This window comes from Apus apus, chromosome Z, assembly GCF_020740795.1.
Source record: "Apus apus isolate bApuApu2 chromosome Z, bApuApu2.pri.cur, whole genome shotgun sequence".
Classification (NCBI taxonomy): Eukaryota; Metazoa; Chordata; class Aves; order Apodiformes; family Apodidae; genus Apus; species Apus apus.
The window spans coordinates 3,183,748-3,208,745 of NC_067312.1; the positions used below are offsets into that span (position 1 = coordinate 3,183,748).

The 24,998-nt window shown below is 43.7% G+C and overlaps 1 protein-coding gene across 1 annotated transcript in view; it reads left to right on the forward strand.

The window, feature by feature from the left end:
• The window catches only part of SKOR2 (SKI family transcriptional corepressor 2), a 29,826-nt gene extending 5,667 nt beyond the window's left edge, over positions 1 to 24,159 (forward strand). The window contains 5 exon segments of the mRNA XM_051642446.1: positions 4,319 to 4,384; positions 4,774 to 4,872; positions 10,990 to 11,057; positions 21,446 to 21,510; positions 23,418 to 24,159. Coding sequence (XP_051498406.1) covers positions 4,319 to 4,384; positions 4,774 to 4,872; positions 10,990 to 11,057; positions 21,446 to 21,508 — 296 coding nt within the window. The 3' untranslated portion in view covers positions 21,509 to 21,510; positions 23,418 to 24,159.
• Positions 24,160 to 24,998: the final 839 nt, after the last annotated feature.

Consider the following 24,998-nt stretch of genomic DNA (forward strand, 5'->3'; position numbering starts at 1 on the left):
TGAGGGTTTGAAAACACCCCAGGATTATGTGTCTAACAGACGGTACAATTATGTAGTTGGGATAAGTGGTAAAGCATTGGATCCATAAGCTAAAGGTTATAAAATTTGATTTTTCAATGGAATGGGGGAAGATGAGGCAGAATTTCCAGCGTTGGACCCAGCACTGCATCTGCTAATAGATGGGATTGTATATAAATACCTAGATCTGCACGACAGGCAAAACTGCAGACAGGACTGGCTTCTTATTTACTATTCCTGTCTCTTTTCTGTTATTACTAAAAGTTCTTTTTTGAATTTTTAAAAGAGGAATAATAGTTGAATTTATTTTCTTTTTTTTTGCAATGTTGGGTGTGTTTTTCTTTAAAGCCCCATCTTCCGGGAATCTGGTGAGAATCTCACTTTCCCATTAAAACAAACCAAGAATTAGAAATTTTCTAATCCTGAAGCTTTTAGAATGAAGTTAAGAAATATTTCCCAGATGTATGCAGAAGGTTCAGACCAAAACCCAGCTGATTTGTTGTCTCTCTGACTCATTTCATGTTTTTAAGTTGCTCACAGGTTTTGAACATGGGTTTAGAAGTCCTGGAGCTCTTTTCTCCTCTGCCCATTAGTACTTCACCCTGGATTCTTTTTTAATACAATATTAATTTTTTCAACTTTAAATGGAGGTTACAAATGAGGCTTTATCTCTGGAAAAATTTGAACTAGTTTGTTGTGAAGTTAAACCATTTTCAGAGCAAATGAACATTTGTAAGATTTGTATCAGCATTTAAGAGGTTTTTATTGAGTTGCTAAGATAGACACGTTTTCCCAAATACTGATGAACCTTTTGATTATTTCCCCAAAAAGTGGCCTGAATACACATGGTGGATGATTTCTTCAGGACTGTGCAGATCTTAAAGTGTCTAATTAATTGCAAATACCTCAAGTAGCCCAGTTGTTTGGGGTGGCAATTTTTAGCTGCTGTTTGAAGAGCACTTTGAGCTCCCTGAGGCAGGATTACAGGAGGTTGCTCCAGCTACCACAGCATGAAGAAGTAACCAGGCCATGGCTGGTTTGGTTTTGTCCAAGGAGGGCAGCGTGCATTTCTTTGGGGGGAGAGTGGATTTAGAGATGTTTCTGTTCCTTTATTTTGTTGGAAATTCAAATCTTAGCTAATCCAGCGGGTGCAGAGCTAATTAAATGGTGGCATCAGAAGAGCTGTGGCTGTGTCAAGGTACAAATGGGGACCTCTGCTTTTCAGAGAGCTGGTGAGGTAATCTGAGGCATGTCTACCTAAAGACATAATTTCTCCTCTCCTCTCTGGATGGATATTTATGTTCCAAGTAAGAAGGCCATTTTTATAACCCAAAAATACATCCCACCTGCCTTTCTTCCAAAATAATGTCTTGTGCACCTGAACTAATCAGGAAGAACAGAGGTACCAAAAGTTGAGGCACTGAAAACAGATTATGGATACATCATCCCCCCTTTTTTTTTTCTCTAGCCAGCAGATGGTTGAGGTAGAATTTCATTTTTTCTGAATAAAAATACACTTCTTTTTTTTTTTTTTTTCCCTGAATAAAAAGCACCTCTTACATAAAACCAGGGGGCTGCAGAGCTTTCAGTGCTGCTGGTTTAAATGCTGCTACAACTTTGTGTGTAAGACAAGGCCCATGAGAGTTATGGTGGAGCTATTAGAAGGGGAAGTGATTTTTTCTTAGACTGATTAAAATTCTTTGGGCTTTCTGTTTGTTTGTTTTTAAACACCTATTTAGCTTTTAATTAACATTTAAGAAAAAGGAAGCTGGTTAAATATTCAATACCTCCTCCCTTTCAATTAAGGTAAAACAGTACACAAGGCATGATGAGGCCTCTGGGAAGTATGGAAAAACAGAGAAGAGCAGCCTCCTGATTATCATTTTCAGGGGGACTGGAAAGGTGAAACCCATCTGATTATTATTACTATTAACAATAATAGCGTCAAGGGGTTTGTTTGAACATCAGAAAGCCATTTAAAAAAATGTAGTTCTTTAAAACCATATATGCTGGGGTTGGCCTTTAAATAGCTCCGCTTTTCCCATCCTGTTCTTCACTCATTTTGGGGGGCAAGGATGGAGGAATTTTCTAGCAAGATTTTTTAGTAGTTTATTTAGGAGGCTGCAGATGCTGGAGAAGTTCTTCTTCATGCTCTGTGCCTTTTATTTTCATTTTTAGGCAGTTTTTTTAGTCCCGGCGAGTCGGCAGCAGGAAACCACAGATACCTGAAAGCTCAGCTGAGCAGGTGGGGAAGAGCTGTGTTGCTGTCATGCTCTGTGCTGGGATCCAGTGTGTTCCCCTTTTTTCTTCCTCCTCCTTGAAAAGTCCAGTTACCTTCTGTCTGTGAGTCTGTGAATCCTTCAAAAAAAGGCTCAGAAAATAATGCCTCCGTGAAAGACACGGACTTGGAAAATATACTCGTATTTATAATTCAATTTAAATACCCTTCTCAGACTTCTGTTCCTTCTTCTTGATTTTGTGTACCCTCATTTATCAAAATAGATACTTATTTTGTTAGCAATCTTGTTTAAAAAAGAAGTAGGTTAACTAAAAAAGAAAAAAAATGACTTTATATTATGGGAACATCTCAAACCATTGCCCAAAAAATGATAGATTGTTAAGCTTGCTCTTTTTTTTGTTTGTTTAGTGGGATGAAAGAATTTACCTGTAAAAAATACTTTGTTTATATCAAATATCATGCATACAAAAATGTGTTGGTTTTTGTTTTTTTCTAATCATTGTGTCACATCAACAGATTTTTAAAATGGAATTGCTGGCACCAGATCCCAGTTCTGTAAATGCCTGAATGAGTGGTTGCTTTTTATTATTTTTTTTTAAGGAATGAAGAGATAAGCAGATGCTAAAATGCATGGCTATTGGATATGTCTCATAGGCTGTGACTTCAAGGTTTACTGGATATAAGAATGCATTGATTTTTAAAAACAGATATGCATGTTTTGCAAAAAGATGCACAGAAAACAAGGGCTTCCAATGCAACTTTAAAATTAGCTGGTCGTGATGACCTGACTGTTGTGACAGGGTGAGTTTTTTAAGTCTTACCTGTTGGGTGGTGACCTATTCAGTGCTGTGGCTTTTTATTTTTCAAAAAACACAAGGTATTTCCTCTGTGATTCCTTCTTCCAAATGCATAAATACATGAGTAGCTTCGTATGTCCCTGCCCATACGGGGAGGTTGGAACTAGATGATTTTGAAGGTCCCTTCCAACTCAAATAGTTCTCTGTATGTCTTTCTTGTGATTACTCATCTAATAGACTTAATGATGTGTATTTAATGGCTGGACTAAACAAAAAATTACTCCCATTAGTTCAATAATTAGTTATTTACCAAATAATTTATTATTATTAATTATTAATTCTTGAGAGTCCCATTCTACTTCAGCTGTAAATAATAGAAAATCACCCATTCATTTCAGCCAAAATGTTTGAGTTTTGTTTTGCTTTGAAAAACATTTTTCCCATGGCTTTTTGTTTCAATACCCAGTTCACAGAGATCAGAGGAAAGTTTCTCCATTCCAGAAGATAATGAAAATAACACCTCCCGTCAGAAGGTTCATGTTTAAATCAAACTGTCATCCAGGTGAACTTAGCACCTCGTGAAGTTTTTGGTTTTCCTCTGTTTTATTTGCAAAGAAAAAAGGCTGAAAGGAGTAGCATGCATAGACCTGGAAACAGTCAAATTATGTTACCTAGATAATTCTTCACTACTATATGGTTAAAAGTTACTTGAGCAACCTAAGTCTCTGAATTGGTTGACCTCAGAGGTGGATCCTTTAGATGCGTATACCATTAATGTCAATTTTATCTCAGCTGGATATAAATTATATCCAGTTCTGACAAGCCCATCCCATAGAGCTCTAGAAGATGACAAAGCTAAAGAGCTGATGAAGGCCAAGAGGTTGGTGCAAAAAGGATTTTGCCTGTGGATTTGGGAACAGGGTTCTGCCTGGCTGGATAGCATGGACTTCTCATTGTGAAGAGATGAGGCTGCAGGGGAGGGAGGCTCTGGCCCTTTCCAGTCCTTCTCCTCAAGGAGACATAAGGTCTTGTCTGCAGAAGGCCATGGTGTGGGTAGATACTTTACTAACAAGATCCAAGTACAAGTCCTCCAAATATTTGTGCTACACACACAGTTATGTAGATAAACCTCCATCTTACTCTTTCTGTGGTTTTTTTTTCCCCCTTTATACTCCAGGTTCTCTGAAGCAGTTGCACAAAAAGGACAAAACTGATGAAAAGCAGTATCAGTAAATCAGTAACTGTTTTTCTTTCCCTTTTTAAGGTGAACACACACAAGAAACCAATTCACCTCATTCACTGAAGAAGGATGTAGAAAACATGGGGAAAGGTAAAATAAATAAGGGCCTCTTATGTTATAAAATTGCTCTTTGTTTTAATAGAATATGAGGATAATAGGGGGCACTTTTCTTCTGCACCATATTTTAAGCTTGTCAAGTAACATATGAATAATATATGGACCTTTGGGTGGATATAATTGAGATTAATGCATATATATCAATCAATACATGACACTGTAATATAATACTTTAAAATAATATATTGCATTGATTTATATTCATGGCTTTCTGCACAAAATCTATTGTAGGTCTATGCAACACTTTTTTTTTTTTAACTGCTAAAATATTTTGTCTTACATTAATGAATTGCTCTTGCAACTGTTCTTTCAAGAATTATTCATACAGATTAGCAAACCCACTTTTCTTTTCTCTTTGTTAGAGGAACTCCAGAAGGTTTTGTTTGAACAGATCGACTTACGGAGGAGACTAGAACAGGAATTCCAGGTGTTGAAAGGAAATGCTTCTTTCCCAGTCTTCAGTAAGACACATAACTGTGGTTTTTGGTGTCTTTTGTGGGTGGGTTGTTGTTGTCAGATTGTTAAAGTAGGACAGGACTGTTCTCAGTCGAGTTGCCAGGATCTTTGTCTTAGTTCTGCTGAGGTTGATGGCACTTCTGCAGTGACTTTTCAGGCTGTCCAGGCAGGTCTTTTGTAGGGAAAGTCTGAAGTTGGATGTCTATTTTTGTGTGTATTCTACTGGCTTTGGTAACATTGAATGCAGTGAGTAGACAGAAGCATGTCTGGGGCTTCTTGGGGTACAGTAATGTTGGTGTCTTAAACAGCTTCTTTGAAGCTTTTGAAGATAGGGTGCTTCCTAGTCCTCTTTAGGTGGTTCTGATTGGTGATGGACAATTCATTTGGCCTGTGTTTCAGAATTAGAAGGACCTGTTTGGATTTTTCCTCTTGAGATGGAATATTTGAGATGGCCCTTTCACCACAGCTGGTGAGCAGGGTGCTACCCAGGGGTGATGGAAGGGCATGTTTAAAGTCATAGACTCACAGACTGGTTTGGGTGGGAAGGGACTTTAAAGATCATCCAGTTCCAACCCCCCTGCATGGGCAGGGACACCTCCCACCAGCCCAGGTTGCTCCAAGCCCCATCCAACCTGCCCTTCAACACTGCCAGGGATGGGGCAGCCACAGCTTCTCTGGGCAACCTGGGCCAGGGTCTCACCACCCTCACACCAAAGAATTTCCTCCTCATGTCTCACCTAAGTCTACCCTCTTCCAGTTTTAATCCATTCCCCCTTGTCCTGTTATTCCATGCCCTTGTCCCACGCCCCTCCCCAGCTTTCCTGGAGCCCTTTCAGGCACTGGAAGGTGCTAAAATAAAACCAAACAGGTAATTAGGGTTTCTTAAAGCTGCCAGAAAGTTGAACTGCATTCACAGGGGGATGGGAAAAGACCTATTGATTGAGGCCTTTGGAATTACACGGGCAGCAACAGAGGGAAGCATGTTTCCAGGATAAATCCCATGTACCTGAGGACAAACTGGAAGACACAGTGAGGGCTCTGCAACATGCAATGCATGTGGTGTTACAGAGCTGGAGGCATCAGGGCCTCTCCAGTGATCTCTGCCCATCTGGCACAGCACCAAGCAGAGATCATGCAGGTCACCCCATCTCGTCACAGCTCTGCAGCTGCTTGCCCACACAGTGCCTCCAGTCCAGTATTAAGGTCAACCTAAAGGAAAATGGCATGTTTGCACTCACCTTTTCCTTCTTCACCAAGTCCCACAGAGGTCTTGACAACATCTCCATTCAGTATTTTCCTAATGTTGATGATGAGAGGTTTTTTTAAACTTTACTTTTTAAAAATCAATTTTTGTCCTGGTTTTCCTGTGAATCTATATGTGGATGGAGCACTGTGGAGTTACTTGACTCACAGTAACACAAGATAGACATGTTAAAACCTTCCCAGATTAATTGTCAGGCTCTTCTGCCAGTTTCTGACTTCTCTCAACCCCTGTGTGGCTGAAATATTTGACCAGCACTCAATGCAAAATGCTCTTGTGCTGGTTCAGAATCACAGAATGTTTTGGGTTGGAAGGGACCCTTCCAGGCCAAGTAGTCCAACCCCCCTGCAGAGAGCAGGGACATCTGCACCTAGATCAGGTTTCTCAGAGTCCTATCAAGCCTGATCTTGAATGTCCTCAGGGATGGGGCCTCCACCACCTCTCTGGGCAACCTGTTCCAGTGCTTCACCAGCCTCAGAGCAAAGAACTTCTAATGTCTCATCAAAATCAACCCTTCTCTAGTTTTTTGCTCATTGTACTGTCACTAGGGGACTCTTGTAAACAGTCCCTTCCCAGCTTTCTTGTAGGCCCCAAGTATCATAGTTTCTTGAAGACTTCAGAAACCCTCTGTTTTGTTAATCCCCCAAGTTCCTTCATAGAAATTCCAGGGGCAAAACCCAGTATTACCCCTGAGGTAAGTCAGTCAACTAACACCCACTCTAGCAAGCTGAGGAATGTTGCACCTTCCTGGACTGCAGGAAGAGGTGGGGACACACACAGCATTTTCCTATTATTTAAAGAAAATGCAGTTTTTTCCCCTTTCTGTAGCATCAGGTAGGGAAGTTCAGGGAAGCAAGGAAGTGTGAGAATTCTGGGAATGACTCCATCTTTAGCCCAAGTATTGAGAGATGTAGACAGCTTCATAAATGAAGGAGAAGAGCTGCCTGAGGTGACACAAATATTAATGAAAGGAGGATAACCTCATCCTTCAGGAGAAATTCAGTCATTCCTTGGGTTTGGGAGTGAAGTAATTTTCAAATCATTTGTGGAGATCAAAACCCTGATGTGTGGTATTGGCAAAATGGCATCTTGGAGTTTTGCCAGTCAGGTCACTCATTTATCCTTTTGTTCTTCTGCAGTCAAATGAATGCTCTGTTGTTGCTGTGTAAATAAGCCCTGCAATTAAACCCCATGAAATACAATTCAAATAAAATAAAAGAACATGTATGGCTGACCAAGGAAGTGGCAACTGTGTATGCTGGCTTTGAAAAAGATGTGGTTTCCATGTACCACAAAGTAGTGGTCAATTTTCTTCAGGATTAAAATAGAAAAGGGATAATGTGCTATAAACAATATATACAAGTGACCGTAAAACCTATTTACAGATTTAGATTTACCAAAAAAACCCCCTCCTCTGCATATAATAAAACAGGAAAAAGAGTCTGTAAAACAAGTAAGTGTAAAATCTAAGATAAGTGTGATTTGTGCTCCAGAGCAGTATGTGTTCTAGCAAAAGAGCACAGAATCACAGACAGGTTTGGGTTGGAAGGGGCCTTAAAGATCATCTAGTTCCAACCCCCCTGCATGGGCAGGGACACCTCCCACCAGCCCAGGTTGCTCCAAGCCCCATCCAACCTGCCCTTCAACACTGCCAGGGATGGGGCAGCCACAGCTTCTCTGGGGAACCTGGGCCAGGGTCTCACCACCCTCAGAGGGGTGGGACAGAAGGAGAGTGAAGAATTTCTTCCTAGTATCTAACCTAAATCTCAGCTCTTCCAGCTTAAAACCATTACCCCTTTCCCTATCACTACACACCCTTGTAAAAAGTCTTCTCAACCTTTTTTAAGAAGAAGTGATCCCTGTGTCAGCAGGGAGGCAACATGTGAGATGTGGAAGGTAATGCCCTGTCTGTCTAGGAAATGCTCCTGTCAGGTGATCTGGAGTTAAGTTCAAAGTCACCTTCTTTTGAGTCTTGGACCTGAGCACGTTTGGGGTCTTACACATTAATAGGATCAAGCCACCACCCACAGCAGGGCTATGAAGTGGTAAATGGGTTTTGGTTGCCATGTTCTCCTCGTGGAAATCACTGTTAAATGAGAACTGATGTTATTTGCAAGCTCATTCAGCACTCCTGTTCTGCACAGCGCTCAGTGGCTTCTTGTACCTGCTTGAAATGTGCTAATTTAGAAAACAGCAGATCTTATCTTCTGCTGTTTGCACCTTTCTTTGTATATTGGTGTTGAACAGATGAGGTTTTCCATGACTTACAAGATCTCTCAATGCAGAGATAGCTAGAAGAAAATAGTAAAAAAAAAAGATAATTGAAGAAAATAAATTTGCTGTCCTGATGGAAATAGGAGCACCTGTGCACAGCATGTTCACCCAGAACCCTCCACTGGTTGGTACCTGTGGTTGTTGGCAGGCTTGCATTTTGTCCAGCTTCATTTAACGTGGTAATAAGAAGGCAAGAGATGTAGTCTGGATAGTTGAAAGTATTTAATTTTGTGTTAAGGAAACTATTTAAATATTCATGTATTTTCTCTTGGGTATTGCTCCTGGCTTTGTCTGTGTGAGCAGTCAGACTCAGATAAATGCTGCTTGGAAAAATCACTGTCCTTACCCTTAACACTCCATTTCCACTGTGAGCTTGGGCATTTGCAGTGCAGGACTGAGCAAGATTTCTGAGCTATTTGTTCTGAGAGGTGATGAGCCTGGGAAGAGGCAGTCAAGAGGAGAGTGTTGAGAAGGAAAATGTCTCCATATAGCCTCCACCTCAGAGTGAAACTGGAGGACCTCAGTAGTAGCTGGCACAGATTTCTCAGCCTTCAGTCACCAGGACAGGATCATAGAATCATAGGGTTTGGGTTGGAAAGGAGGTGGTCACCTTTTTCTACTGCACAGCTTTTTGGGGGCTAAGAAGAGAGGAATTGCAAACCTGCTTCTTTTTCTGGTCAAGCTGCAGTAGAGGGAATGGGCTGACAAATTCTGTGGGCATTTACTTGAAAACTGAAGAGCTTTGTTAAGAGCTTTGTCATCATGTCCTTTTCTGTGTGGCTGTGCTGGATCCTGATGCTTTCAGCCTGACAAGTTTTCCCACTCTTTCTTTGTTTTGTTGCTCTTTTCTTCTTGGCCTAAAGTGCCTCCTTGCCTTTGAAACCACTAGCTAGTCATTCAAAGAGGGCAAAATGTTTGTGAAGAAGAGGAGGACAGAGCTCTGCCCCCTTGTACTTTCTCCTAGCCCCTTTCTATGCCCACACTCGATGGGGACATGTCCCTTTTCCCCACAGGTGAGGTACATCCTTCCCCTCTAGGGCATGGAGCCACAGCTGCTCGCTGCCTTCCTGCTCCTGCTTTTGGGGTGAGAAATTTGAGAATTATGGCAAAGCTGGTTTGGGAGTTGGGGAGCTCCCAGCACCCAGAGTTTTGGTAGGAGCTGCTTGTTCTCACCTGGACTCAAATCTTTCCATGGCAATTTAGGTGTTTCTGTGACTCCCATTCCTGTGCTATCCAAGTATCCCACAGTTATTTCATCCAGGAATCCTCCCAATGCACTTGCCAGATGAAGTAGTGCTGTTATTCCTGCTTTAGTGGTGATGAAAGGAGACATGGAGAGCCACAGATTTGGAGTCCAGTAGAGCAGGTATTGAACCCAGGCTTCCTGAGTCTAGTGTCCCAGCGACCAGCATGACTATTTAACTCTTCTAATTGATTAGTTGTAAATAAACCATTTGAGTCACTTTGGCCTGTTAGTGCCCTTCTCCAAGCCCTGGGTGTTGAGGTGCTCCATGCTGTTTGCTCTTGGCATTCATCTTGCTGTTCCCATGGTCCAGGACAGGCCTCAGTTACCCAGATCAAAAAGAAGTTGGCTGCAGTGGGCTTTCTTTCCTCTTCCACTGAGAATCATGGAATGTGTGGGCTTGGAAAGGACCTTTAAAGGCCATCTAGTCCAGCCTCCCTGCAGTGCTTAGGACCTGCTTCACTAGATCAGGTTGCTCACAGCCTTATCAAGCCTTCACTGTTCCAAGGGATGGGCCCTCCACCATCTCCCTGGGCAACCTGTTTCAGTGCTTCACCACCCTCAGTAGTCCATCAGTGCACCCAGTTCCCTGGGTTGGAGTCTGTTTGCTTCTTGTCAAGTTCCAGTTGCAGTCTATTTGCTTCTTGTCAAATTTTGTTTATATTTTCCTGTCTTTTTCCCCACCCTCCAACAGCAACGTTATGGCCCACAGACCAGCAGTTTATATTCTGCCAAACAAAGTTTTGACTAAAATGGTTATTGAGGAGGAAAATAAGGGAAGGAAGAGCTACTGGAGCAGGAAGGCTGCCCTGTGCTGTAATCCAGCCATCTGGGATCTTTCAAAGACTGTTTCTCTTCTGACTTTCACATGGAGCTTTAGTCTGAGTTGTGTTCAGAGCTGTCAGCACAATGTTACAAACTACAAATCAAACCCTGCATCCTTGAACGTTCTCACAGATTGGACAACCCTTTCCATGTCAACAGATTTATGCCAAAGCATAGAAGAGCAGTTTTTGTTCTTTTCAGTGTTGATAAATGTTTGACTAATGACTGCAGAGTCTGGCCTGTTGAGAAAATACCTGTGAGAATGAATGCTAGTGGCAGAAACTTAGCAGCCTACATTTGCTATTTGGGGAAGTAGCTGAAGCTGATTTTTACAGTTTTTCTGTTGTCTACAGTGTCTCCTACTAGACAAGTTTTGTGTTAGGGTTTTAATTGGCTGAAGGGCTTGGTAGCTCTTCAGTTCCTCAGTAGTGATGGGGTTTGATTTAATTTGATTTCTATTAGTTCTGTGTGGTCTCTGCTTTAATTACTGTGCCTTACTGTTTTTCCCCCCTCTTACAGATAATTTTCAAGATCAGATGAAGAGGGAGCTGGCATACAGAGAAGAAATGGTTCAGCAGCTACAAATTGTAAGTTTGCCTGCTCTGCTAAAAACTGTTATGAACTGTCACTTGATGTTTTTTTAAATGCACTCCTCAAACTTTGCCTTTGTGTGCCATGCAGATGTACTATTACCAAGCTCATATTACCTTCTGCTTAGCAAGACAGTTCTCTGCTGGTTTAGAGTCTAATTACCTGGAGATTTACTTTCATGCAGTAACCAGATGGGTCTTCATGTTTCAACTGAACAAAATGTGTTGACTCAAGACCAGGAGGTGCTTCTTCAGAGAGAAATGTGGGGACTGCATCAGGCAGTTAAATGTTTCTACCTTGGAAGAGTTGCCAAGGGGTGTGTTTCAGCCCCTCAGTGGGGGATCAGTGTGGAGCCAGCTTCTCACTGGCAAATTACACCTTAGGATGTGTCTTTTTCAATTTTCAGCCACCAGAAGAAGAGCTTCTTTCAGCAGTAAGGGATCAAGTTGCCAAAACACAGTTCAGTGCAGGCACACGTTGCTTTTTGGTCTCTTGCTTGTTATTTTAAAATAAAGAGGGATTTTGCATGTATGTGTTAGTGCAGCTCTAGATCATTGCATAGAGCGGTGCTGATTTGAGAACTTGACATACTTAGAATCATAGAATGATTTGGGTTGGAAGGGACTTTAAAGTTCCAAACCTCCTGCATGAGCAGGGACACCTCCCAGCAGCCCAGGTTGCTCCAAGCCCCATCCAACCTGCCCTTCAACACTGCCAGGGATGGGGCAGCCACAGCTTTTCTGGGCATCCTGGGACAGGGTCTCACCTCCCTCACAGCAAAGAATTTCCTCCTCATGTCTCACCTCAGTCTCCCCTCTTCCAGTTTTAATCCATTCTCCCTTGTGCTCTTGCTACAAGCCCTTGTAATATGTCCCTACAAAGATGGGATGGAGTACATTAAGCTGTTTCTTACTCAGATTCTGCTTAGTGTGGTTTTAAGAGCAGGGCATCATAACCAATGGGAGACTCCTCAGCTATTGCTTGTTTTATTAGTGCTTTTTCTGTGGTCAGTCTGATTTATTCAACAGGGTGTTTTTGAGGCAGACTTAACAAATATCCCCACTTACCCAAATCAACCCTGTGCTCAAGCATCTGCATTTTCCTTCTGCTTGTCACAGACCCTGGTGCAGAGGATTCTTTGTCCAGCCTTCTGGTACTGTCATTTTCTAACTGGTGGGTTAGGACATAAAAATAAAGCTGAAGGCCAGGATTGTCAGACTCATGCACCTGTGTTTAAAGGCATTTAGGAGTGGTCTTATTTTTAGAGCTGCTGAGCATTCCTGCTCCCTGTTCCTGCTGATTTTGGAGATTTCAATGAGAGATGGAGGGTGCTTGAAGGAGGTTCTTCAGGGAGGAAGTGGAAGTCCAGAACATCTTTGGAGACTTTTTTTTGTTTGCTGCTGATCTTCACTCATTTTCTTTAATGTGTCCAGTTATTATTGTGTTCCCCTTTGTCTCTCAATGCCAGGCAAGGGATTTGGTTTGAGCTGCCAATTGCATTGTCACAGAAGATGGTCATTGGGGTGCCATCCTCAGAAGTACTTCCCTAGGCAGGTGAACTGTCTGATCCCTGCTGTGAAGGACATTGAAGCACCAAGTTTGTGGGCCCACTTCAGCCTTTAGCTCTTGGGTCAGCTGAGCTTGGAGCTAATTCTCCCCCCAGAAGGAGAATGGATCATCTCTGCCATTCTCTTTGTGGCCCAGTTGCAAAGTTGTTACTGAAACAGGATATCCCAGACCTCCAGTGAGGGAGATGTGGTGGTTTTCCTGCTTTACAAGAAGTGCAGAAATCACAAGGTTCACTGTAGTGCTTTTTCATGGGCAGGGAAAGAAATATGATCATGTAATTCACACCCTTTTCACTTACTGATGGTGTGCTGCAGGAAGACTTAAGAGTCATTTGATCATTAAACAGAACTGCCTGAATGTACTTAACAGAGAACAGTTGCAACATTTCATGTACTGCACCAACAATTCAGGACCTCTTCCCTCACTGTGACTAATCATCATGAATAGAAATGGTGTGTAATCATCAGTAAGTCTTCATGCTCTCATTTGGGTATCCCTCCTAGGCTGACCAATAAATCATAGAATCATAGAATGGTTTGGGTTAGAAGGGACCTTAAATATCATCTAGTCCCAACCCCCCTGCATGGGCAGGGACACCTCCCACCAGACCAGGTTGCTCCAAGCCCCATCCAACCTGCCCTTCAACACTGCCAGGGATGGGGCAGCCACAGCTTCTCTGGGCAACCTGGGCCAGGGTCTCACCACCCTCACAGCAAAGAATTTCCTCCTCATGTCTCACCTAAATATTCAGAGGTGGTTTAGTTGATAACTGAAATGGAGTCAGCACTTTTTGTTGTGATAATCCCTTCAGTTATTTGAACTGATTCATGTGAATGTATTTTGCATGGTTATGTCTAGAATTAAGATTAATGAGCTGAACGTGCAAAGGTTGAGCTCCTTGGGTTATGACATGGATGAATTAAAGCTCTTGCTGCAGATTGCACAAAAAGCCTGGTTACATTTGACTTTTTGGTGGAGTTTGTTGTTTTGTTTTTAACAGGGGCAGGTTGTTTTCTATGTACACTCAGTTTCTTTTGAAGGATTCTACTTAAATTAGTCCTTCCTGAAGACCTGTGCATGGTCATGAAGTCATCAGTGGGTCCCAGAGGGCAAGTTTTGCTCTTAATAGTGGTTTCACTCACCCAGAACTGGAATGTTTCAAGCTGCATAATGGGGTAAGTCAGACCTTCAAATACACTGCCTCGGAGTGTTTGATTTGTCAGAGATGTCTGGAAATCCAGCAAGCTGAAGCAAAGCATGAACTAATTAAGCAAAGAGAATTGTATTGGAAAACTTTCTGGCAGCACAGCCTGCTGGAACCTGACTGTTCCATGGAAAGGACTGCTTGTAGGCAGTGCTTTGCCCTCAGCCGCTGCTGAAGGCTGCATGGAATGCTTTTTTTCCCCCCCTGTTTCTCGGGTGACACTGTGGGACTGCAATGCAGGAGGGGATGATGACTCTCCAGGCGTGGAGCTGCTGCCCTGAGTGGGGTGGTTGCTGTGGGGGGGTCTGGCCTGGGCTCCGGGTGCCCTCTGCTGCTCCCCGGCCGTCAGTGCACCCGGGAGGGATGTCAGCTTCATCATCTTCATTAAAATCCTCAGCTGAAACAGTGTTTAATCAATGGGGTTTTATTTTAATGCTCTGTCCACTCCGGCCTTCTAAAAGATTATTTTATTGCTTCCTGAATGTCATGATTCGAGCTTTGATCCTTAGGAAAATGGGCTCTCTTAGATCCTCTGCCATGGATGGTGGGAAATGTTCTATAAGGAGGGTGGTGAGACCCTGGCCCAGGTTGCCCAGAGAAGCTGTGGCTGCCCCATCCCTGGCAGTGTTGAAGGGCAGGTTGGATGGGGCTTGGAGCAACCTGGTCTGGTGGGGGGTGTCCCTGCCCATGGTTGGATCTAGATGATCTTTAAAGTCCCTTCCAATCACAGTCTGGGATTCTTTGATATTTTATGACCTATTTTATGAGACAGAGTCCTTCAGATCTGGATGTTTATGCATTTAAATTTGAATGTTTTGTTACTTCACTTTCTGGACCAAATGCAGGCACTATTGCACCATTTTCAGAGAGTTGGGAGATGCCCCATCCCTGGAAACATTCCAGGGCAGGTTGGATGAGGCTCTGAGCAACCTGATCTAGGTGCAGATGTCCCTGCTCACTGCAGGGGTTTGGATTAGATGGCTTTGAAATGTCTCTTCCCACCCAAATTATTCTGTGATTCTTTGGACATAACCTGGCTTAGTAGGCAGCTGGAGCTGGTGTGTGGCCAAGGAGTTGGTCAGAGTGTCTGGAGCAGCTACCAGGAAATATCACAACCTGTTTGTGCCAAGCTCTGAGCCAATTGCCAGGAAGCAACTGATCATCACATTTAACAAGAAAATGGATCTTAAATCACTGAATCAATTTTTCTCTTCTTCCTCTTTCAAAAGGGCTGTCTCCCAGATTGACAAAGTACAGTGTGGATACTTGGCAGGTCATATATAAAATAGGGATTTTTACATGTGGATTCAGGATGGATCATCTGGCTTCTGTTATTAAGCTTTACAGAAAGGGAAACAGAGAAGAAATTTCTACCCAGCAGGTTGGGGTAAATTCTAACATGCCACATGTGGTGTGGCCTCAGAAGAGTTCACCTGTCTTTAGAGTTGTTGGTGTCTGTCCAGTGTGCCCAGAATTCATCTCTCAGGACAGCTCAGCTCAGCCTGACAAAATCCTGAGTCAGCTCCTCCTGGAGACTGTATTTGTCAGCCATTGTCTTCTGAGCAACTATGTGAGTGGATCAAGTTTAAAAAGCATGAACTTTCTTCCTGGCTGCCTGATGTGAGAAAGAAGACCAGAAACAGCATTTCCAGTGTGAACAGTTTTTATCCTTTTATCTTCTTGTGAACCCCTCTAAAACATGGCCAGAGAGAAGCAGAACATCTTGCAACCAGGCTGGCTTTTCTTCGTTGCCATTCAGGGGTCCCTTCCAAGTGGTGTGGAGGTTCCCAGGAAGTGCAAACTAGAGCTGGAAACCTATCCCTTAGGAAAAGCTGAGGTGGTGGGGGTCACCCTGCTGCTGTGGTTCAGGTAACTAACCTCAGGTAGTGATCAATGCCACTAATTTGACATGGGGGTAAAAGCAGGTCTTTGAGACATGTTAGAAATGTGAATTATTCAGGTAGACCCTTGTCTTTCCAGTTCAAGGGGAAAGTGCTGGGTTTAGAGGGGTTTTTTTTAGTAATTTGTTTATCCTCCCATGAACTGAATTCCTCACTAGCCTAACTTTGGGGCTGACAATAAGGTTCAGAGCTGAGAGCTGGAACTCCTCTGATGTTTGATGGCACTCTACTTTGAGTGCTGCTTTGAACCAACTCTGTTCTTCAGAGGCAAACAATAAAATAAATCGGGAACTATCTGCCTGCAAAATTGATTTCTCTCTCTGCATCATCTTTCATCCTGATCTTTAAAGATTCACAAGGAGTGTTTAAAGGAGGGGAAACATCTACCTGTGGTAATGTTGGTAGATCTTCAGAGGTATGAGATCATGCTCCTTTGGGTCCTACTGTAATTAAGAAAAGCTCCAGTTGGTTTAATTCCTATTTTAAGTGATACATAAAAAAAAGAGGTGCTTTGTACAACTAATGTATTCATTATACAAACAAGGAATAACCACTTTTTTAATGTCTGGAGGTGCTGGTCACTGTGTGCCTGTCACTCCCTATTTGAAAAGTGGAAATAGGAAAGAGCAGTGCTTTACTGGGATTTCTGTTTTGGTTCTCTGCTTAAAGTGGTCCAGCCAGATTGATTGACCTTGACAAGAATGTTAGAGGGGAACATGGGTTCAGGAACCCAACAGCTCTTGGATTTCTTGAGCTGCATCTTGTGTTGAAGTGCCTGCCCACTGACACCCAGCTAATAACAGGTACAGAGCACTTCTGGACTCTGTTTTTACTGGATCTTGCAGACTCCAAGGCAGATTTCATTACCTTGTCCCGCCCAAAAAACAGAGATGTCTCTATTTTTTCTCATTAATTTCTTCTTCTGTGCTTTAGCAGTTGAGATGATGCTGATTGTTTCTTTATGTCTTGTGTTTGATTTCTGGTGGAGTTCCTCTCCAGGTTTAGTGATACAAATTAGGAATAAATCCTTCTGATGCCAAAGGTGGCACACACATCCCTGCCTGGGTACAAAACAGTGAGCTGACAAGTACTCTCTTCAGCAGAATTTTGGTTGCCACTCTCTGCTGTTTTAAGACAGGTGAGGGAAATTTGTATCTTGATCCTGGATCTGGAGCTGTGCCTTTCTTTCTCTCCAGGAAATTCAAATGTTAGAGACAAGGAATGCTTTGGAGAATGAAGTAAGAGCTTTCTTTACTTTAGAATCTGCTGAAACTCTGATAAAAAATGGATGTCTCTGTAGCAAGAGAGTCCCAAGCCGGCTTCTGCTTCTGCCTGGATGCAAAATCCTTTTCCTGTGGTATTAATGGGCTCCAGTATGTAAAATTACAGAGGGGAGAGACTGCATCATCCAGCCAGGATTCTTATTTCTTTGCATCCTGTGCAGACTGGAGTGCTGTCCTGAGGACATGCCTCTACCCACCCAGGAGGGAAGAGTCTCTGAATTCAGTTAGAAATGCTTTCAGAGGGCAATAGTGGAGTCTGGCACCCTAGGACAAGCCTTTGACACTTCCATACATCCTCCAGCTTGTGAAAGGCTCCAATAGGTCAAGGGAGGGGATTCTTCCCCTTTACTTGGCTCTTGTGAGATCCCACATGGAGCACTGTGTCCAGTTCTGGAGTCCCCTGCATAAGAAGGACATGGAGCTCCTGGAGAGAGTTAAGAAGAGGCCACAGAGATAATGAGAGGGCTGGAGCCGCTCTGCTCTGGAGACAGGCTGGGAGAGTTGGGGTTGTTCAGCTTGGAGAAGAGAAGGCTCCAGGGAGACCTTAGAGCACCTTCCAGTGCCTGAAGGGGCTCCAGGAAAGCTGGGGAGGGGCTTGGGACAAGGGCAGGGAGGGATGGGATGAGGGGGAAAGGATTAAAACTGGAAGAGGAGAGATTTAGGTGAGACATGAGGAGGAAATTCTTTGGTGTGAGGGTGTTGAGACCCTGGCCCAGGTTGCCCAGAGAAGCTGTGGCTGCCCCATCCCTGGCAGTGTTGAAGGGCAGGTTGGATGGGGCTTGGAGCAACCTGGGCTGGTGGGAGGTGTCCCTGCCCATGCAGGGGGGTTGGGACTGGATGATCTTTAAGGTCCCTTCCAACCCAAACCATTCTCTGATTCTATGATGTTTCTTCTCCTTAATCCCACACATCTTTCTATCCAGAAGCACCACGTGTGTAGAGACTGCAAGTTCAACTGCACATCTGTCTCCTTCGCTGCGTAAATAAGCTTTGCATTTGGAAGGGCTGTCTTGGCTGGAGAGTGTTCTGACTGAGTTTTCAAGTGCACTCTCTGGAAACGAGACCTGTTTAACTAAATACCTGTAGATACACATCAGGTAATAGTGCTGTGGGATACTGAAGATCTCTCCTCAAGCACCAGAACTCAGGATGATGTATCATTGTGTACCCCACCTAGAGAAGGGATGCTAAGGTGAAGCCTCCAGAAGAGGATTTGCTGTCCAAGTGTAGCAGGGATCAGACATGTGCTTTAGAAATGAATCCCCAGTCCTGCCTGCTTTCCTGTGCTTTGGTTCATGCTGTGGAGCAGACACAGAGCTTGCAAACTGAATTCCTTCTGGATGAAGGAGAGGAGGATGTGTTCCAGGAATGCACATAGGAGCATGCTCTAGTTCTTACTGGGTGATCAGTACCCAGGACCAGAGTAGGTCAAGCATGGAGAGGAAAAAAAACCCAAGAGAAATGCAGGATGGACACTGGGTCTTCCTCCTGCACCCTACAGGTCTGCTCTCTTGGTGATGTATTTCCTTTTAAGTAGGATTTAGTCATAAGAAACAGATTGAATCATAGAATCAGAGTGACAGGTTGGAAGGGACCTCAAGGATCTTCTGGTCCAACGTTTCTAGGCACTACTGTAGTTTATCTAGAGCTATAAGTGTGTATATATCTATATATCTCTCTATATATAGAGAGAGATGGCTTACTACTTAAACCCAAACTATCTGCACTTCTCTTATTGCTGGTAGGGGTGTAGACACTTTGATAAAGGCCACAGATTGGATCTTCATGCCTGTTTGAGTGCTGATCCTGTCCTGCATTGCAACAGTCACCATGCATGTGGAAGAGGGGACTTCATTGTTCTGAAGAACCCTAGAGACTTACTCCACGAGAGTTAGAAATGCTCTTCCAATGACAAAAGTAGAAGATGACACTGTAGGTGACTTAACTCATGAAGAAAGTAGTCACTTCCCTGTTGGACACCCATCTCTCCCAGTTTCATTTATCACCAGGAGGAACCAACACACAGCAAAAAAGATGCTGCTGTGCCAAGTATAGCAGAGAAGTGGATTAAGAAGAGTTAATTTCTGACAGAATGGACCCTGTTGTATTATCTAGGTCAGTACAGCTTGGGAGATGTCCTATATAACTGGAGACCAGGCAAACTGGTGGTGCCTGTTGGCTGCTGTGAGTGGGAGAAGGGAAGGAAGCAGTCGGGTGAAGCTTCATGGATCTCAGCTAAAATGGGCTTATTCAGGCAGTTTGTGGCTCCCTTTTGAATCTAAACCAGGTAAACAGGTAAACAGTTGCTGGGATCTGGCAGCAAGTTTCCTGGTAGGAAGAGCAGAAGTTACTTCAGTAGATTAATCAGTAGATTAATCAGCCAAAACACAGAGATCTTTTCAGGTCCTAAGTATTTTGATCCTCCCAGTTTGTGTGCAGGTATTTCCCTTCTCCCAGGGCTGTGTAGTGGGGGAAGCAGCAGGTCCTTGGAAGAGGTTTCTGCTCATCTTCGCAGATACTGTTGCTTCCTGGTCCTGCTGCTTTCCATCAGGTTAATCTCCTTTCCTGAGAGATGAAAGGGTTAGCTCCTGAGCTGCAGATGCCCCTTTCTTTTCTCTTCTCTTAAGCCTTCCCTGCTCTTTTCCTTCTTAAGGAAGGCAAGGATGAAGGAGATGACACTGTGGATACCAGTTCACCAGCCCAGAGACAGCACAGCTCACATGAATGTCCTCTCATGCTGGGGGCATCAATGTGATTAGAACCAGAAGAGGGATGCACAAGAATTCATGTTGGGCGTGTTGTCAGTGGATGTGGCTGTACATTCCCATGCTGCTTCTCGTGTGTTGTTCTGTGTGTGGGGGGCAGGTCACTGGAACTCTGTACATTTAGAACTTCAAAACTGGAAGAGGAGAGATTTAGATTAGACAGGAGGAGGAAATTCTTTACTAAGAAGGTGGTGAGACACAGGAACAGCCCAGAGAAGCTGTGGCTGCCCCATCCCTGGCAGTGTTGAAGGGCAGGTGGGATGGGGCTTGGAGCAACCTGGGCTGGTGGGAGGTGTCCCTGCCCATGCAGGGGGGTTGGAACTGGGTGATCTTTAAGGTCCCTTCCAACCCAAACCAGTCTGTGAGTCTGTGATTCATTTGCCTGCCTGTTCCTTTTCCTGTTTGTGCAGCTGAAGTCCCTGCTCCCTACTTCAGCCCAGCCTGTTTCTCAGCTTCTAGGAAGATATTTAGGAATATATTCTGGAGTGCCTGACAGCAGAAGCAGGTCACCTCAGTGCACAGCAGCACCTGGGGAGTGCAGGGACGTAGATTTTCTGAGCCCAACCTGAATTCCTCCAACAGTCCTTCCAAAAGGCAGCATCGAAGAGCTGTGAATTTGTAGCCACTTGGATTCCCAGTTACGGAGAAATCTCAGAGCAATTTAGTTTTGTTGCATTCTCAACTCCCAGCATTGGAAAGAGCAGCCCCGTGCTCTATTCCCAGTAGCCAGTGAATACACCATCCCACTTTGTTTCTAAATATAACTATGTTCCCTAATATGCCCATGTTCTGTTTTTCCTTAATTATTTGTTCCACTTCAGTGGCTTCCCTCAGATTGGTGCAAGTCAGAGAGAACTATGATGAACTTCCTAATTATGCTGATACAAATAGAAGCCTCATGCTCCCAACCTGCTGTGTTTTGGTTGTGAGGGGACGAGTGTTTGTTGCTTGCTCTGTTCCAAGCAGCTGAGCTTTGTCACTTCACAGGTGATTTTATTTCTGCCAGCAACTGGTAGAAACAAAACATGGGCAGACATCTTTGACATTGGGTTTTAAGATCTAGGGCCACTAAGATGATGAGAGGACTGGAACATCTGCCCCATGAGGAGAGGCTGAGAGAGCTGGGGCTGCTCAGCCTGGAGGAGACTGAGGGGGGATTTCACAAACACAAATATCTACAGGGGGTGTCAGGAGATGGGACCAGTCTCTTTTCCATAGTGTGCAGTGACAGGACAAGGGGCAGTGGGCAGAAGCTGGAGCACAGGAGGTTAAACATAAGGAAAAACTTCTTTCCTGTGAGGGTGACAGAGCCCTGGGACAGGCTGCCCAAAGAGGCTGTGGAGTCTCCTTCTCTGGAGACTTTCCAAACCCACATGGATGTGTTGCTGTGTTGGACTAGATGATCTGCAGAGGTCCCTTCCAGCCTTGACCACTCTGTGATTCTATGATCTGTTGGTTTAATTTGGGCTTTTTTTTTTTTGGCTTATTTCTGCTTCAACATTCCTGCAATTTTACAGAGTCCCATCCTTTAATTGAAAGCACTGTCTTCTAAAATGACACAGGGAGACAAACAAAATCTTTCCTTTGCAGGGATTCCAGCTTGGATATTTCCTTAGCCAAACCTTGGCTTAAAGCAGTGGCTTTGTTTCTGTGTCATTGCAGATTCCCTATGCAGCAAGCTTGATCAGGAAAGAAAAGCTGGGTGCACACCTCAGCAAAAGCTAAAGGTGAGCTTGTGAAAGAAGAGATCTTGTTCTTCCTGGCCCATCTGTTGTGTTTTGCTTTGCAGGGATTGCAGGAATTCAAGAGAATCATTCAGTTGTGTGATGTTACTGATTCTGGTCTAAAAGCTCTGTCTGTGAAGATGTTGTGCCACAGCCTGAGGCTGATAACTGACATGTCAAACAAATTAGGAGGCTTCACTGGGGTGAAGAGTTGACAGTTGGGTGAATCCAGGCCTAATCACCTGAGCATGTCTTTCTGCTGGCACTGGGAAGTGCCATCAAGGTCATCCCACTTCCATGGAAGTAGGGAAAGAACTTGGCACGTGTAGAACTTCACACACGGGTAGGCAGGGATGGTGTTTTCTGCTGCTCATGGAGCTTCTGCAGCTCCAGGAAAGAGCACTATATATATTTATTTATTTATTTATATATGTGTGTATATATATCAGCTTTACAGCACTTTTGTGGTTCAGTCCCTGATTAGCCTGTTGCCCCCATGCAGGATCTTCCTAAACCAAACACTGTCTTTTCCAGGAGTGTTTTTTAGAAGCATGAATTAAAAAAAACTGTCTCCATCATCAGTGACCTGAGAGACTCCAGTTTTGAGTGCTAAAGCTTTAAGATTTAAATGACATTCTTTTTTTTTTTTTCATTCTGGTAAAACAAGAAGATTAGGGCTTGGAGACAGCCAGAAAGCAGGTAGCCCTGCTACTGTGTTATGCCACAATATTTGCCTTGTGGATTCACTGGAAAAAATCCCTGAGGTGGAATAGGTAGATGAGGAAAGAAGAGCTTATTCTTCTGTTGAGACCTCACAAAGCAAAGATGTTCAGGAGGAGGTCTGGGGCATCTCAGAAGGGTTTGATAGGGTGATGGGGTTTTGCTTGTGCCGTGAAAGAAGGAAATACTTCAAAAGAAAAACATGAGGAGTAAATACAGAGTAACTAAATAACTAGTATCTGTGGCCTTGAGCTTTGCCTGCTGAGATAAGGAGATGAGTCTAAATTGGTCTGGTTTGCCCTCTTGTCCATACTTCCTTACCCACTGCCAGCATTTCCCAGTCCACATTCATCTCAGCACTGATGTAAAAGAATTTCAGTGGTATTAACCACCTGAGTAAAACCACGACGGCCTCCCCAGATGAGAAGCAGCAGGTCCTGCTCCGAGCTCCTTGTCCAGAGCTCTTCTCTCCAATCCAAGGCAGCCTCAGGGTGGCAGCAGCAGCTGAACGGAGATGTTCCCAGCATCAGGTTTCCATCAGCTGACAAACACTGCAAGGAAGGCGCTGGCATCACCAGCCACCAGCATCTCCTGCTTCTGTGCTGAGAGTGTGAAGGATGGATGCCTTTCTCAGGCTGGTTTTCTTCCCAGTGACACACCATCCCTGCAGACAACAGGGATTTCTCCAAGTAGGCCCTAGTGCTTTTGAAGGATGAGTTGTTACTGCAGTGCTAAGGTAAAGCAGCCAGGCAGAGAATCCCAACTGCAATTGCAGATTCTCCACGTGCCAAGCAGGAAAGAGCTGCCTCAGGAAGAAATGTGTGTGCACACCCAGACCCACACAACACAGCCAGGGGGTGAAGAAGACCCTCTGCCCTGTGTTTCTCCACCAGTCCTTTGCTACCCTTGTTGGGCTTTGTGTTCCTTCACACAGCAGGGCTCCTTGTGTTTAGTCAGACTTCAGTCAGTTGTAATTTGCACTTCATCTTTCATGTATTCCCACCTTGCTCTAAAGATACTACCTGGCAAAAGCCTCAGAAGATGCTTCTGGAGCAGGTGACTTAAGTGTCTCCCTATTTTCAAGGATGGTAAAGAAATGTTTTCATTCTGTGAGTAAAGAAATTTCAAACTTGGGCTTCTTGTTGGTAACATTTTCTCTTTCTTTTTTTTCCCCCTTTTATTCCCAGAAGCACAGGATCTTTTGCAGCTGTTACCTTGTAAGTTATAACCCACCACTCAGAAACCTGACTTGTATAAAGACTGAGAAAATGGAAGGGCTTGGGAATTTAAGGAACAAACAAATCAGGTTCTTCTGAACCCAAGGACAAGTGACCTCAAAGCATCATGGACAACCATGTAAAATAGAATGTAGCAGCCATTTATTAGTAAAAACAAAACAACAAGAACAACAAAAATATCAAAAAATGCCTGTCCTGGATCTTTTTTTTTTTGGTGGTAGCAGCCATTTATTAGTAAAAACAACAACAAGAACAACAAAAATATCAAAAAATGCCTGTCCTGGATCTTTTTTTTTTTTGGTGGTACCAAAGTTGAAGTCTTTGTGTTTTTAGAAGGACCGTGGAACTTGATAGAGAAAATGCTTTTGATGAATCCTACAGATAAGCTGTGAAAGGAACCTGCTGCTCCTTTCAACACCAACAAACACTTGACAACATCTGCCAGTTCATCTTTTGCTTTTAAATAGTGATTGTTTTATGGAAAGAAATGCCCAGAACCACATTTGGACGGATGGATAGAGCAGCATTAGCCATACACATTGCTTTTTAAAAGCAGACTGGAAACTCTCACAACCCCTTGGCCCTTTCCTCCTCTGGTATTTTGCCTGCTGTATGAATTAAGATTGTACTCCTCTGGAAATATTTTACAATTTAATATTGAGTGTAATTAAGAATATAATCACTGTTATCAAAAAAAAAAAAAAAAAGGTATTTAACTCTGTTGTAGTTTCTTTATCATTCATGTGGATAAAAAGTCTATAATAAAAAAAAGAAAACTATGAGATAACAGTTGAGCTTCCCTGTAATTTCATGCTGTGCTTGCTCCACTAAAGAAAAGAACTGGGCAATTTAGCTCAAATAATACCTTCTTGGAAGTATTTTCATTCACAAATTATGCATTGAAGGATTTTATGGCAGGAATCCTCTGCCTCTGGTAATTTAGAAACTGTTTGGAAGTAGAATTGGTGGAATTTCAGGAAGTGCCTTGTGGATTTGATTTAGCTCCACTTCCACAGAAATAAAGGGAGACTTGGGCCAAAATCAGTTGACTTTTGGAGACCTCAGCTGTGGTCTCCTAGGTGTGTTCTTGATGATGTGCAACACCCTGATGGCCAGGGGTTTCCTGAGAGGAATTTGTCTTCATGAGAAGGTCTCGGTTCCAAGCCCGGTGTCATCCCTGAGCTGTGTAGAAGATCATCTGCACCAACATGGCACCACCAGCATCTGAAACCTGCTTCAGCCACCTCCAGCATTTGGATGTGTCTCAGAGTTGCTCTCTCAATATTCCCCTCATTCCCAGAACACCCCTGGGAGATGCAGTCAGCTGGCTTCACGGTTCCTTGGTGCAGCCCAACACATCTGCAAGGCAGGGGAGGAGGGCACAACCTGTTGACGTGCCCTTCCCTGCCTAGTTTGCTGCTGGAGTAGATGGGCTGACAAGGCCCAGATGAAAAGACTCATTCAGCTTGATGCCTTTTATAGCCTGGAAAAAAAAAAAGCGCAATCAAAGCACCAGACCAGCTGGATCAGGTC